Raw genomic sequence first — 14,496 nt, 5'->3', positions numbered from 1 at the left:
ACCAACTTTCACCCACTGGTTTTCACGTTCATTGATGATTCCAGTTCAAATCAGTTATTACTGTGATGGTTGCCAAGTGGTGATTCTCTAACTCCGCCACTCTTTCTCCACGTATTAGCTGGCATTCTACTGCAGGGCATGGCCCCTGCCCCACCATGTATTTGCTTACTGTTTCTCTACACTTCTACAGACTCATAGATTCCTGTTCTACTCAGTGGGCTGTAATTTGTTACTATTATTAATTTTGCTGCTCAAATTCCTGAAGATTTTGCTATTGGGAGCCCCCCATGTCCTTCTTCTTTTTTTAAAAAATTATTTATTTGTTTATTTATTTATTTGGCTGTGTTGGGTCTTTGTTGCTGTGTGCGGGCTTTCTCTAATTGCGGTGAGCGGGAGCTAATCTTCGTTGCGGTGCGGGGGCTTCTCATTGCAGTGGCTTCTCTTGTTGTGGAGCACGGGCTCTAGACACGTGGGTTTCAGTAGTTGTGGCATGCGGGCTCAGTAGTTGTGGTGCACAGGCTTAGTTGCTCCGTGGCATGTGGGATCTTCCTGAACCAGCACTCGAACCCATGTCCCCTGCATTGGCAGGCGGATTCTTAACCACTGCGCCACCAGGGAAGTCCCCCCTCCATGTCCTTCTGACACCCCCCCACCACTCCTGGAACACTCCGTTACTTTCTGGTATAAGATGCTCTGGATTTATGTTGTACTTCGCCACACACAGTCCTAGGCTGAGCCATGTCTCCAAGGAGCCCTGGTTCCTTTTGGTGAAAAAAGGCATCTATAAACCAGGAGCTGGGAGCTAGGTGAGCTCCTTGTTACTGGTGTATCACTGCTTCTAGGTGCTTCAGCAGATAAAACTAGGAAATACACACATGTATCCATGTAGATGAGCACACAAATGTACACACAGAGAAAGCTAAATCTATTGTCTGTCAAAAACCCTGAGTCCATACGGACACCTGCAACAGCAGCTGAACGCCACCGGACTTGCCTTCACCCTTCTGTATTTGTTACTTCCTCCTCCTGGAGTAACAAGCCTGCTCCCATGAGCTTCAATATACTTACTCATTCGTTCAGTCTCCTTGTATGTAGCCAGTCTCCCAACCATCTGCACCATCATCTTGGTCCTTGCCTCCAAATGCCACCATGCCAGCTGAATCCTCAGCCCTGGCCCTGCCAAAAATGCTGGCCACGTGGGCCGAATCCTTGATCCAAGCCTGGCAAACACACCAGAATCTTTGGTCCCACCAAATATATAGGCCAGTGTCAGTGCCAGATTTATGGAAACACTAACAAGGTTTCCTGCCCAGGAGCTGGCAAGAGGGCCTGGCAAAGAAAAGAAGACACCTTCTGTAGAAGGTGTGTGGTGTGGGAAACGTGGACCTGGAATTTCAATTATGAGATGTGATTCTGGAAGATAACAGACAGTGGTCAAATATGGGGCTGTCCTAGAATCAACAGAGAAGATGTTTAAATCTAAAACTGAACCTAATGAAATCTTTTTCTTCATTCTAGCCACCTTGTACCACTACAGCATTCTACTGTGACACGACCTCAATCTACTTTTTCAAAGAAAGTTTCTCTAGGGCTCCAGAGCCGTACTTAAAATGGTATGAGACTTACAGTTATCTGAAAAATTTCAGCAACATCTTTTCTTCCAATAGCAAGTGACTAGAAGGCTCAGGTTCAGTAAACACTACTGAACAGAGATATAGCCTGAGTAGTATGATGTCATTTATTTCAAATTTATATCACACTGAACAATACTGCACATTGTTCGTGTAAACAAATATGTATATTAAAAAGGTAAAAACGTGGACTGTAAAAATGCAAACCAGTTTAGGACACTGGTTGCCACTGCAGATGAAAAAAGAAAAATGCAACTGGGTACAAAGAAGACTTTAACTATATTTAGCGTTAACAGGTAAGAGCAGCCTGCACTGGGAGAGGACAAGAGTGTGAAGGGGGAGCCCTGTGGTGCAGGCAATGAAGGAGCTACTGAAATCCAGGAAAAGTCAGCACTCAAGACTTTGCACTAAATGCACAATCACCACTGGAAAATTTAAAGCCTGTGGAGCGATGAAAGCAACTCAAACCCAGCTCAATTACAGACTTGACTCAGTTCCCAAATGCTAATGGTCTGACAGAAGAAGAGGAGTTGCCTATTTCTAGACATAAATGTTATTAATCTCAGTTTCTACTCTTCTTTTACATATAATATTTACCACTTAATAAAAAATGAGACACAAAAAAAGCAAATGAACTTAAAGACATATTGATAGAAATTATCCAAACAGATAATAGGAATCTCCAAACATAACATGAAAAAAATCCCCCAAATAAACAAACAAAAGCCCCCAGACATTGAAGAGATGTGGAACAATATCAGATGGTCTAACAAATACATAACTGTAGATATAGAAAGGGAAGAGAGAAAGGGACGAAAGACATATCTGAAGAGATAAGGGCCAAGAATCTTCCAAAATTAATGAAAGACAACAAAACATAAGCCCAAGGGACACGGAGATCTCAAAAAGGTTTTAGCACAGACAGGAAACATAACGTAAACTACAAATAGGCACATTATTTTCAAATGGTTGAAAACAAAAGTTAAAAAAAAAATCTTGAAAGCAGTCAGAGAAAAAAGAAACATGAGAGGGTGGGGGTGGAGCACACATAAATACAGCCGACTTTTCAATAGCAACTATGGAAGCCAGAAGAGAATGGAACAGCATCTGTAAAAGTCAACCTAGAATTCTATACCCAGAGAAGAGTATCTTTCAAAAACAAGGTATTAGCTTGCATGGGCTGCCATAAGAAAATAGCACAGACTGGGTGGCTTAACAACAGAAATTTATTTCTCACAGTTCTGGAGGCTAGATGTCCAAGACCAAGGTGTTGGCAGGGTTGTTTTTTTTTAAGGCCTCTCCTTATCTTACAGATGGTTGCGTTCTTGCTGTGTCCTCACGTTTTTTTTTTTTTCCTCTGTGAGCACACAGCCCTGGTGTCTCTGTATGTCCCAATCTCCTCTTTTTACAGGGACACCAGTCAGATTGGATTAAGGCCCACCTATCAGCCTCTTCTTAACTTAATTACCTTTAAAGGCTCTATCTCCAAATGTAGTCACATTCTTGGAGTCAGGGATTCAAGAATATAAACTTTGCAGGGGACACAATTCAGCCCATAACACCCTGCCTTCTCTACTCCCCAAACTCACGTTCTTCCCACACACAAAACACATTCACCCCCATCCCAGCAGCCCAAGAGTCTTAACCCGCTGCAGCATCAACTCTAAATCCCAAATCTCACATAAATATCATCTAAATCAAGTGTGGTTGAGACTTAAAAAACATGATTCATCCCGAGGCAAAATTTCAATGTGGACCTGCTGAACCCAGACAAGTTAGCTGCTCTAAAATACAGTGGTGGGACAGGCATAGGCTAGACATTCCCATTCCAAAAGGGAGACCCTGGAAAGAAGAGAAAGGGGTCATGGGTCCCAAACAAGTCCAAAACCTAGCAGGTCAAATTCCATTAGATTAAAAAATATATATTTATTTATTTATTTGGCTGTGTTGGGTCTTCACTGCGGCAGGCGGGATCTTTTGCTGCAGCGCTCATTGTGGCTCGCGGGCTTCTCTCTACTTGGGACGTGCAGGTTTTCTCTTCTCTAGTTGTGGCGCGCGGGCTCCAGAGAGCGTGGGCTCTGCAGTTTGCGGCACGCGGGCTCTCTTGTTGAGGTGCGCGAGCTCAGTAGTTGCAGCGTGCGGGCTTAGTTGCCCTGCAGCATGTGGGATCTTAGCTCCCCGACCAGGGATCGAACCCACGTCCCCTGCATTGGAAGGCATATTCTTTGCCACTGGACCACCAGGGAAGTCCCTCATCAGATTTTAAGGCTTGAGAATAAGGCTCTTTGGCTGGATGCTGTCCTCCAGGCCCACTGGGGTGGCAGCTCCAGCCCTCTGGCCCTGGGTGGCAGCCTGGCCTATTGAAATCAAGGAGGAAGAGACAGCCTTGCCCCCTAGGCCTGTGTCCTCTAGGCTGGTGAATATATGTTGTCAACAAGAAACTCACTGTAGCTATAAAGACATCGACAGCTTAAAGGCAAATATATGAAAAAAGGTTTATCGTGCACTCACAATTCTAAAGAAAGCTGGAATGGTTACGTTAATGTTAGATAAAGCAGACTTCAGAGCATGGAGTATTACCAGCTTTGAAAAGAGATATTACATCATGATAAAAGAGTCAAGTCATCAAGGAGATATAGCAATCTTTAATGTGTATGCACTCAACAACAGAGCTTCAAGATACATAAAGCAAAAGCCGATAAGGTAAGAAAAATAAACAAACCCATAAATTTAGTTGGTAAGATAGCCAGCCTCTAAGAGGGCAAAGGAAACAAAACAATTCTGGGAAATCTTCAGATGTAAAGTAATATTTCTGTAGGCCAGGCAGTTGCAGATAATAGGGTCATAACTCAGGATGGAGTCTGAGTGGTTCTCCTGACATCAACGTCAGATTATCCAAAGCTACCGGATGGCACTGAGGAAACTGTCTTGGGTCACCAAATAAACCATCAGCAAGGTATATACTAATAAGCATTCTTTACACGTACAGCACTGTGCCAGGCACTTTAGAAATACAAGACATGGTTCTGGCAGTGAAGAAACTCATCTAGTTAGGGAGTAAGAATCATAACTATGAAATACAAAGTAATAAGCTAAGCAGAACTCACTAGAATTCACTCACTCATCTGAGTTAGTAAGCAAGTACCAAGTACCTGACGTGGTGCGAGTTTTAAGATGAAAATGATATGGTTCATGTCCTCAGCTGACAGAAAGCCTAGACTAACGGGAAGACAGATATGAAAACTAGTAAGTACGAGTGTCACAGGTCATACAGAAGCCCTAAGGAGGGAGCGGCACATTGGGCCTGGGGTTTCAGGAAAGAACTCAAAAAAGAAGTGATGCCTGAGCTGAGTTTAAAAACTCAGATTCCTATTTAGATATTCCCCAGGGACACAAGGCAGGAAAGGGCAGAGCAGGCAGAGGGACACAAATGTGAAAACTGTAAGTCAGTTAACAGTTTGAAAGACTGTCAGTGGTTGTGTGCTTCGGGGACAGGGTGAGGGGAGGTGTGCATTTAAGAACCAGGCCAAACGGAAGGAGGCCTTGTGTGCTTTGATAAGAAGCACGGACTGTATCCTGCCTGCCTTTCTCCTTCCCTTTCTCTCATTCCTTAAACAAACCTTTACTGAGCAGATGCTATGTGCCAGGCATTATTCTTCGTACAGACAACAGTGCTGAAAAAGACAGACAAGGCTCTTGTCCTGTCCTCACGGGGGTGTGTGACCGAGGGGAGCACGGTGGCAGTGAAACGCATGGGACATACAGAGTGGAGTAACACAAACGTCAAGTGCAGAAGGCTCTACCTCCCCGAAGAAAACACACACGCAAAATAAACCAACGTGCATATTTAGCGGTGATCTCTACCTAATGTTTCTTGGGCTTCAAAAAGGAAAGTCAAACCTTGCTCACAATAGGCAAGTCATTTTGTGTTATCACAGGTCATCTTTCTCGACAGCCTGCACCACTCCCTTAAAATCTTACTTGGAGAGAGGTGGCAGAAAATGGGTCGGTTTCTCCACCAAACTCGAGCTGCTCTGGAGAGGCTGATGGAAGGTGTGGTTAGTTGCTGTGCCCCTTTACAGATGACCCTAGTCACCTGCTCCCCAGGTTTTCCAGGGCTGCTGCTGAAGATACAGTTTCACACGCCTCATGCAACAACTTCAGTAACTGAAGCAGGTTCTCAGCCAAGGGGAAACGTGACAATATTAACATGATTCATGTATGTGAGCAAAGCTGTCTGGATGATAACATGTGGGATGGCATGCCTTCTATTGAATTCCTGGTTTTTCACTCAAAACTTTCTGGAAAACTCTTAGCTTGAGATTTTCTACCTTGGCCTCACCCTGAAGGTATTTTTTTTCCCCTTAGAAAGACTGATTACGTCCATTCAGGCATATTTGGAAAACAGGACTGAGCCAAAATACTTTTTTTCATTTCAAAGACAAGTTGTTTCACAAAGAAATAATTTAATGCCAGTTAAACTTTGATACATCACTGTTCGTGCTTTAAGATGCCCTGTCTCTCTGCAAAATTTTGGAGTGGAGTTTCTAAAATTAACTGGCTGTGTGCTCTGTTTCCAGCGGGCTTCCAGTGGCATGTTAACTTCATGGTGAGTAATATCAAAAGGAGCTACTAGAAATTCGATTTAATTCTGTCCTTTAAATTTCTCCCTCTTTTGAGAAGAAAGAAATTAAAATTTCCATGGCAACACGCTAAATCTGAGAGGTCGGCCTTGCCTTTTCCATCACACAAATCAGGTGGGTGACCGACAGGCCGTTAAATGGGTCTGTTTTTAGGCAATGTCCACACCCGGGAGTCAGTCCTGCCCTGACCCCAGCGTGCAGTTCTCGACCCGCGGCCGTCACTGCTCCCTGCAACCTCACACCACAGGATGTGCCCTATGCGACACAGCCTCCGCTCACGCGTTGTGGGTGAACAGACAGGAGGCGTTCAGCTGGAAGACGGTGCACAGCTTCGACACGCTGGTGCAGAGCTCCAGCAGACTGATGGCACGATCACATCTACAAGGGGCTGGGACACCGTCAACCCCACTCTGTGGCCGGGAACAAAAGGAGCTTAGGATTACTGCTCTAAAGCTGCTCGATTTCTTCTTTTCTATTTTTATTCCTCAGTGTTTATTCCATTTTTCTTTCTTTTACTTTCCATGTCTGCCCTCACCCCGTTTTCTCCTTGTTTCTTTTATTCATGGTTTTTGCCTCCTTTTAGCCTTCTCATTTTCTCTACTGAACTAAAAAAATCACGACATGGAAAAAAGAGAACCAATGGATTTTACAGGCGACAGTAAACAGAAAGTGGAGCAGAAGGGGGTAACCTAAACTAATTCATCTAATGGCCCTTTTATTGAAAAACTTAGTAGGTTGTGACCCACAGTTCCCTAGAGACAGCTGACTTGTCAAGGATCCTCATCCAAATATCCCCACTCAGACTTCCTTTCCGTGGTCACAGTCACGAGTGGCCATCAGTTCTGTGAAATAACAGATTCCCCTTAACCCTCTCCCTTCCGAACCAGCCCTTTCTGATTCTTTGGCAAGTTACACTGAGGGAAGAATAAAGTGGGGCTTACTTCAAATGGTAGCTCCTAATACCTACTGAAGAGCCAACCACCGTTAAGAATCTTGACTCTGAACCCCGCATACTCCAAGGCAGCTTCTACTGCGCCAACCTACAGAGCAGCTGTATTTTGTGAGGGTGTCGCCAGAGCTCAGGTGAGAGGCTTACCTGTTCCTGGGTCATCTTCTGCAGCTCATTCTCCCATGCTGCCTGGTCATCGTCCAAGTTATAGGAAGCTGGTGGAGTGAGTCCTTGAAGAATCAGGGGGTCTCGGTCATGGCAGAGGGCTGTCAGGTGTCCAATGTACAACTTTAGTTTGCTTCTGTTTTGGTCAAGTTCTAAGAGGGGCTGGATGATCTGAGGTGAAAAAAAATGAGGAAAGTCAAGGTCAATCTGAAATAAGAAGTTCCAGTCTCTTTATGCCTCCCAAGGCAAAGAAACGGAGCAAGACTAGAGCTCTTGTAATCACTACCGCAGTCTTCGGGACTGTAGAGAGAACCAGGTCCATACACCTGCACGTGTACACGGTCACACCCACCCACCGTTCTGGGGGCTGCGTGGGGACCGCTGGCATGGACATCAACGCGAGATGCAGTTCTGACTTTGGGCTGGAGATCAAGCACAGGGTGAGCTTGTTTTTGCAGAGGTGGCATTCCTGATACAGAAAGACTCCAGTTACTTCACAATTGCTCATCCCATCTATTTACAAGGAGGTTACAAAAGACTGCTAGTGATTCACTTTGTTATGAAGCAGAAACTAACACACCATTGTAAAGCAATTATACTCTAAAAAAGATGTTAAAAAAAAAAAAACGCCAAAACTCCTAGTGAAACGTGCTCATCTGAAAGCCTGATGCCACATGCTACGTGTGTTCCTTCACCTCCTACAATGGAAGGAAGGTTCTGCCTCTGGAGAAAGTGCGTGTTTTTCTCAGCCACGAGATGTGGTGAGTGAACTCATGACTAGATCTGCCTCCTGGCTGGAGCTCCCTCGTTCACTGGGCCGAGGCCATCGATCCTCCTTTTAATGGGTGACAGATAAATCCTTACACAACGCCAGACCCCTGAGCCTGAGCCCGGGCCCAGTGTGACGCTGGGTCTCTTCTCTTGAGTAGCAGTCCTGCGCTAACTCTGTTTTGTGTCCCCTTTACCCTGGATGAATAACTATCACCTCGGCTCCCTCTGAAAGCACGTCAAAGGACAGATGACTTCATCGGGCAGCTCTCGGGCCCGATGACACTCGGTACTGGCAAGCCTGAGGGGCTGAGGCAGAGCTGGGCCGGCTCTCCAACGCTGAAACGCTGGCACAGCGTCTGCCTGACACACAGCAGCTGGGGGAGCCGCCAACCCACCAGATGCTGGCAGGCCCCAGACGTTCCCAGGGCTCACAGGCAGGGTCTGCACCTGCTGTGTGTCACCGGGCCGGCACTTTACACCAGCAGGACACCTCTGACCCACCTAATGGACAAGGAGCTCACTCATCTTCAAGTCAACAGAAACAAGGCCTGGTATTACTTTCAGCAGTGACACTGATTTCTTCCTGGCCTCAGAGGACTCCCCTGCTGCTTTCCTTTTAAGAGTTTCTAAAATAAAGTTTTATGTTTTTTATTGTGAAATCAATGCTTATTTTACTCTGAAAAGTATGGGAGAAAATATAAAAGAAATAATAAATAGCCTATAGGTATTCCATCAAGAATACCACTTGCAACATTTTGCTGATTTTCTTCCAAGTCTTTTTATAAACTTACATAAATCAACTTTTAACAGTATCATACTTCACGTTTTGCTTAATACCCTGTTTATCCATTTAGTGTTATATTGTGAGTACTATTCACATTACGTATTCCTGGAAAACATGATTTTTAACGGTTGCTTTATAAATATATCACATTTCCTCTGTTTCTAATACTATTTCCATAAAATAGTTAAGAGAGGGAACAGCCAGGGCTTAGTGTCTAAAACGATCTTTAACTTACTAGAGAGATCAGAGTTCAGAGTTTAGGCCTACGTGGTATAATACAATACAGAAATTGAAGCCTGTCTAGACAAACCAGAGAAAGTGAACACATTCAGCATTATTATTGCTTTTAAAACACACACACACACACACACACACACACACACACACAATTCTCTAAGGATAAAGGTTACACATTCAGGGGCTGGGGTGGAAGGCTCTGGGCTCTGTAAGGGACCCCTAATCAGCAGGCTCGTGGTACGAGTCCTGTGTTACCCGTGGTATCAACACTGCCAACCACAGAAGGACGAGACTGTTTTGCAGCGGATTTGGAGACTGGGGAAGTTGGATAGCTTTCTACAAACAACACTAATCTCTCAAAAAAGACTTGTATTTTATTCCTGGCCACAAATGCACATTCACAGTGTAGAAGATTTAGAAAGAGTTCCAAAGCAGAATCTTTAAAGGCAAGTTCAAGGCAACTCCTTTAAATGCATGTTCACCTTGCACTGTCAATATCCCAACTGTCTAGCCACGGCTCTCCTACCACACCCCTCACGCCTCCGCGCACTGCAGCCCTATTTCATTTCCCGTGTTTTTAGCTTGGCCTCCTCTAGCTTCTTTCATGGACACATTGATTTAAAAAAATCACTTTGGGGATTTTCATTGGATTTGTGCAACTTACTCCCATTCTTTGTGTGTGTGTGTCTGTGTATAGTTGCCATCACATCTGGGCTGCAAGGCTGAAAGCTGGTATCTTAGGTAATTACTGTTTGAGTTGGAAAACTGACATAAAAAAGCACGAGCTCTGAGGAAGAAGACAATGTGATAAATGGTGGTAGTGGAGAGGTCAAATTTTTCACAGTAAAATGGAATCTGGAAAGATACTAGCTCACTGCTGTAGGACTGGGAATGAAAAAGTGGACTTTTTAAGGTCCCTGTTCTTAATCAGAGATGAATCTCAAACTGATTTAAATGTATTTCATGCTGAGGTGCTGACAGATGACAAAATATGTAGTGTTTTGCACTCTGAAAGTTTTCAAAGTCCAATTGAAAAGGTAAAAAATGATGGAATCTGAAAAATTTTTCGAGGATAAAAATTCATTCCATGCAATGACCAAGATGCCCTTTCTTCTCATGTCAAAAGGAGTCGCTTTTTTAAAACAAAACAAAAAAACTATAGAGCTTACTCGGTGAAAGTGTATGAAACTGCCCGACCAGCACAGTTCTCAAATCTATCCATCAAGGGGAAAAAAAAAAAAAAAAGTCACCGTGGCCTCTCTGGGACACATTCAACCATGTCAATCATGTGGGAAATGTCCTTATCTCTTCCTTCTCCCCATCTAACTTGGGCAGGCCACTCAGAAAAGAAACTGCATTTCCCACAAGGTAGAACTGCCACTGCCTAATCTCAAGAGGGAAGAGGGACACTTGCCAAGTAGGAAGAGGATGCCTTACAGGATCCAGAGGTTATGTCTTTTGTCCACATACAACCTCAGTACATTGGCAAGAAGTCCTACCCAAAGCTGTCAGTAATGCGGTCAGACCACATCAGTCCTACAGCTATGCAGAATTAGAATTACCTATCTTTTTCTCGGCATAAAGAAGTTAAAAAATGAACTTGTCAAGATAACCTCTGCTTTTATCAAATATAACGCCAAAATGTCAATATCCCCCCAATCCTACATTTACGGAGCTGTTAAGGAAAATAATTTAAATTATGAAGGGGAATGAGAGCTTTCTGGTTGACTTACTGAAAGCTCTGTTTCTTCTTGCAAGGATTTATTTATGTATCAGCCCCTCAAATTGGCTTCAGAGGCCAGCATTTGATGACACATGGTGATGGAAGACAGTGACCTCCGGAAGGTGTTTATTTTAACCTCCCTTCCACTTGAGCAGGTTAGATGGCTAGAGATCTTCTGGAAGACAGACCAGCTGCTCCTCTATTGTTCGATACAGATTGCAACTGAAAATTCTACAGCATCCCGTTTCTGCAACCCATTTACCTAAGACATGGGAACACGTGTTCTTGGACCAGGATGGGACGTTCAGTGAAAGGCCCCTCCAGTCAATTCCATGGTCTGCCCCCTTCTCCCCACTCCACTGTTTCTGTACTAGATCTTTAATCTAAGTATAGGTGGGTTGGTTACGGCACATTCTGGGAGCTCATTCTGAGAGGAAAGGTATACCTTGAACTGAATATCACTTGGGACTTAAGGCATTTGCCCTTGCAGTACTAATATTTTATTGTTTGAAAGATGCCACTGTTTTTCAAGCTAACATTTATTGATCGTTTACTGTGTTCCTGGCAAATTATTTTTATATTTACTATGGTTCCTCTGTCGCTACAAAATCCTCTTACTCTTCTGTCTATCTGCGGAAGTCCTCGGAGGCAGGTTCAGCTGTCCCTGGATTACTGCATAAATGCCAGTAGCAGTTCTGACTTCTCACTGGGTCATCATTACACCATTGTCCCCCAGTGTAGGTTCACCAAAGAAGTCCTGGAACAACTAACGTATTAACTTCCCAGAAACATTATTCTTTTAATGACTTTCTTGTCCAGAGGCCCCAGCAGAGAGCTACACTCTGAAAAGTAAAAAAGGAAGCAAGGGAATAAAATTCAATGGTCTAGCCTCAAAGTCCTTTCTCTCAAGAACTCACTTTACCTTCCTGGTTGCAGTATGCGTGAGGATGAGGAAGATGAAGGACGGTACTGGGTCTCTTCACAAAGTTTTGGACCTTTGTGTTGCTTTCTCACTTAAATGCAGCTACTTTGTGCAAGAATGTGGTTCTTTGAACAAAGATAGTAAACTGTCATGATATTTTTGCTACATTAACTAGATATACTGCGTATCAAATCACACATATTGACACTAAGAACATTATGTAATTCGCTTAACAAACATTCAGTGGATGCCTTTGTGCCACGCCACAGCCAGCTTTTGCTGGCAGGAATATTAAGAACGAGATGTGGTCCTGTTCTGCATTAAAAAAAAATCACGAAATAATGGAACTAATGTGTTGAGTGTATATAAGAAGTAAAAGGCATATATTCAGGATTTATCTTTGTTTTAACTTTAGTTTTGAAGTTTACTTTAGGCAGACCCTTAAATTGCTAAATCAACCTCTTCACCTTGATTTGAGGCCTAGTGTGACGTAGTCTTCACATACAAGGTTATAAAATTCAACAACTTGTTTATTCTTAGTGGTCTCTGAGATCCAACCTTTTAATTTAGCCTTCCCATGTGGAGCACAAACAGAAGGGTACTCAATGGACCCCCTAAATGTTTTTGGTGTTATGGTCCTTACTCATCTGTAATCCTAGCAAGCTGAAAACAAACATGCCTTCGAGAATACCCCTCTATCTTATACTTCCCCTGCAAGAGAGACACTGGACAAACATACGCCTCTCAGGTCACACCCTCATAATAACTGATATAAAGCCGGGCTACAGAAGGGTTCGTGAGATACACCTGCACGACCTTCATCAGAAAACAAACCTTACTGTGAACAATGGGAATCTGGAAAGTTTCAGCAGCTTTAGCCTGAGTTTGTGCTTAGTGAGAGGGCTACAGTCTCTGAAAAAAAAAAATCTCTTTTAGGGGGAAGTCAATTTCTAAAGTCTCATGAAAAGTTAAAAAGATAACCTAAAGCTAAAGGCAAGAAAGTTCAGAGCTCCAAATCCTGACCCCCACTTCATAACCATTTTTCACGTGTGTCTATTTGACTCCTCAAACAAACTTTATAGAATGGGACTGTCTCACATTTATCTTCCAAAACAAAAAGTCACGACAAATACAAAACCCAGAATGACATTTCTTATGCTATAAATATTTACTAAGTACTTAGAATACTGGTTCTGTACTAAGCAGGGTCCCTTCCTCAGCATCTCTTACAGATGACCTACTATTACCACTTGTTTAGCTGATGGAATAACTAACCAGGCAATCCCTGAGGTTCAATTAACCTTCTCATTCCCCTCATCTACATCCTGGGGACAGAGGTCTTCTCATTGACCAAATGTGGGTCAGGCTCCCCTGACCTCTCTTCTCAACCGGGCCCTGACTTTTGGGCGTTCATGTTCATCTCTATATTGTCCAATTCCCCCAGGAATTCTAAGTTGGTTTGTGTCTGACGGGGTCCCTCATCGCCCACTATCCCCGGGGCGATGTCTGATCACTCTGCCTGCCTTAGGCAAGAATCCAGTTAGGGTGGTTTAGCCAGCATCTCCCCCTATCCCTGATGTTTCCTCCTTAGGAAGTGTCCATCCACTGACCCCCACCTGCTCCTTGGCTGTAAATTCCCACTTTTCCTTGTTGTATTCAGAATTGGGCACTGTCTCTCTCTCCCTCACTGCAAAACCCCACTGCAGTGGCCCCTAAACCCATCACGATGGTCCTGAATGAAGTCTGCCTCACTGTTCTTTAACAAGTGAGTAAGTACCACTAGGAGTTCACGTCCAGGGCCACTAGTGAAACCGAGTCCCCCTAAAACTGACCTCCTCTGCCGACAGTTTGTGATTAACCTCTCCAGGGGAAACTTTATTCCATTTCTCGTCCTGAACCTGTTCCCCTGAGAGTGAGGGGCACCAAAGAAAAGGGGGGACTGAAACCATGTGCAAGCCCCTGTGTCTACATCCTTCGAAGCAAAAGCCTTTTGCTTTAGTCTCTCAGCCCTCTCTTGAGTCTCAGGAGGCTGACTCCAGAGGGAATGACCAGGAAATGTGAAGACGCAGAAGCAAAGAAGAGTTCTGGGTCAGGAACCTGGTAACAATTCAGACTGCACCAGCCACACAGCAGAGCCACCAAACTCCCCGTTCCCTGGAAGATACGGATAAAGGCCTGACACACGTTCCTAAGCTGTTTCTAGAGGAAGCAGACCCCCACAGATGAAAACTACTGACCATCAGAGAATGTAGGCCCCAGGCCGGTTGAAACTGGAAGACTGGTGATGCTCGAAACTTCACCTTGCTGCCAACCAATCTGAGAACTGCGTACGAGCTGATCATGCGTCCTGCGACCCTCTCCCTCACACACTCTGCCTTTAAACCCCCTCCCTGAAAGCCGTCGGGGAGTGTGGGTTTTCAGCACGAGCTGCCCGTTCTCCCTGCCTGGCCCTGCAATAAACGCTGCACTTTCCTTCACCACAACCCGGTGTCAGCAGATGGGCTTCGCTGCGAGTGGGTGAGCAGATCCAAGTTTGGTGTGGTGACACTAGGTGAATGAGATCAATAAACATTAATCAGAAATCTTACCACATAGAGAAATGCTGGGTTCTAAAAGTAAAAACTCTCTCCAAAGGTTTCAGATTTAAAGAGCTTTACGGTTTGTTAAAGTT

General features: G+C 44.3%; 1 protein-coding gene across 28 annotated transcripts in view; it reads right to left on the bottom strand.

Annotated features, from left to right (window-relative positions):
* The window catches only part of ERC1 (ELKS/RAB6-interacting/CAST family member 1), a 394,021-nt gene that overhangs the window by 25,858 nt on the left and 353,667 nt on the right, over positions 1 to 14,496 (bottom strand). For 21 of the 28 annotated variants that reach the window (XR_009565564.1, XM_030834798.2, XM_030834806.2 and 18 more), the window contains one exon: positions 7,371 to 7,559. Coding sequence is in view for 21 of the 28 variants with exons in the window: in XM_030834798.2 (XP_030690658.1) it covers positions 7,371 to 7,559 (189 nt within the window). In the remaining 7 variants the exon portion in view is untranslated. Of the gene's footprint in view, positions 1 to 4,271; positions 6,685 to 7,370; positions 7,560 to 14,496 lie in introns of those variants that run through there. The other 7 variants (XM_060306583.1, XM_060306586.1, XM_060306584.1 and 4 more) reach the window with 2 other exon arrangements.

This window comes from Globicephala melas, chromosome 10 (genome assembly GCF_963455315.2).
Source record: "Globicephala melas chromosome 10, mGloMel1.2, whole genome shotgun sequence".
NCBI classification, from domain to species: domain Eukaryota; kingdom Metazoa; phylum Chordata; class Mammalia; order Artiodactyla; family Delphinidae; genus Globicephala; species Globicephala melas.
Note: the sequence above shows the minus strand (reverse complement) of the source record. Positions and strands in the feature narration are given on the sequence as shown.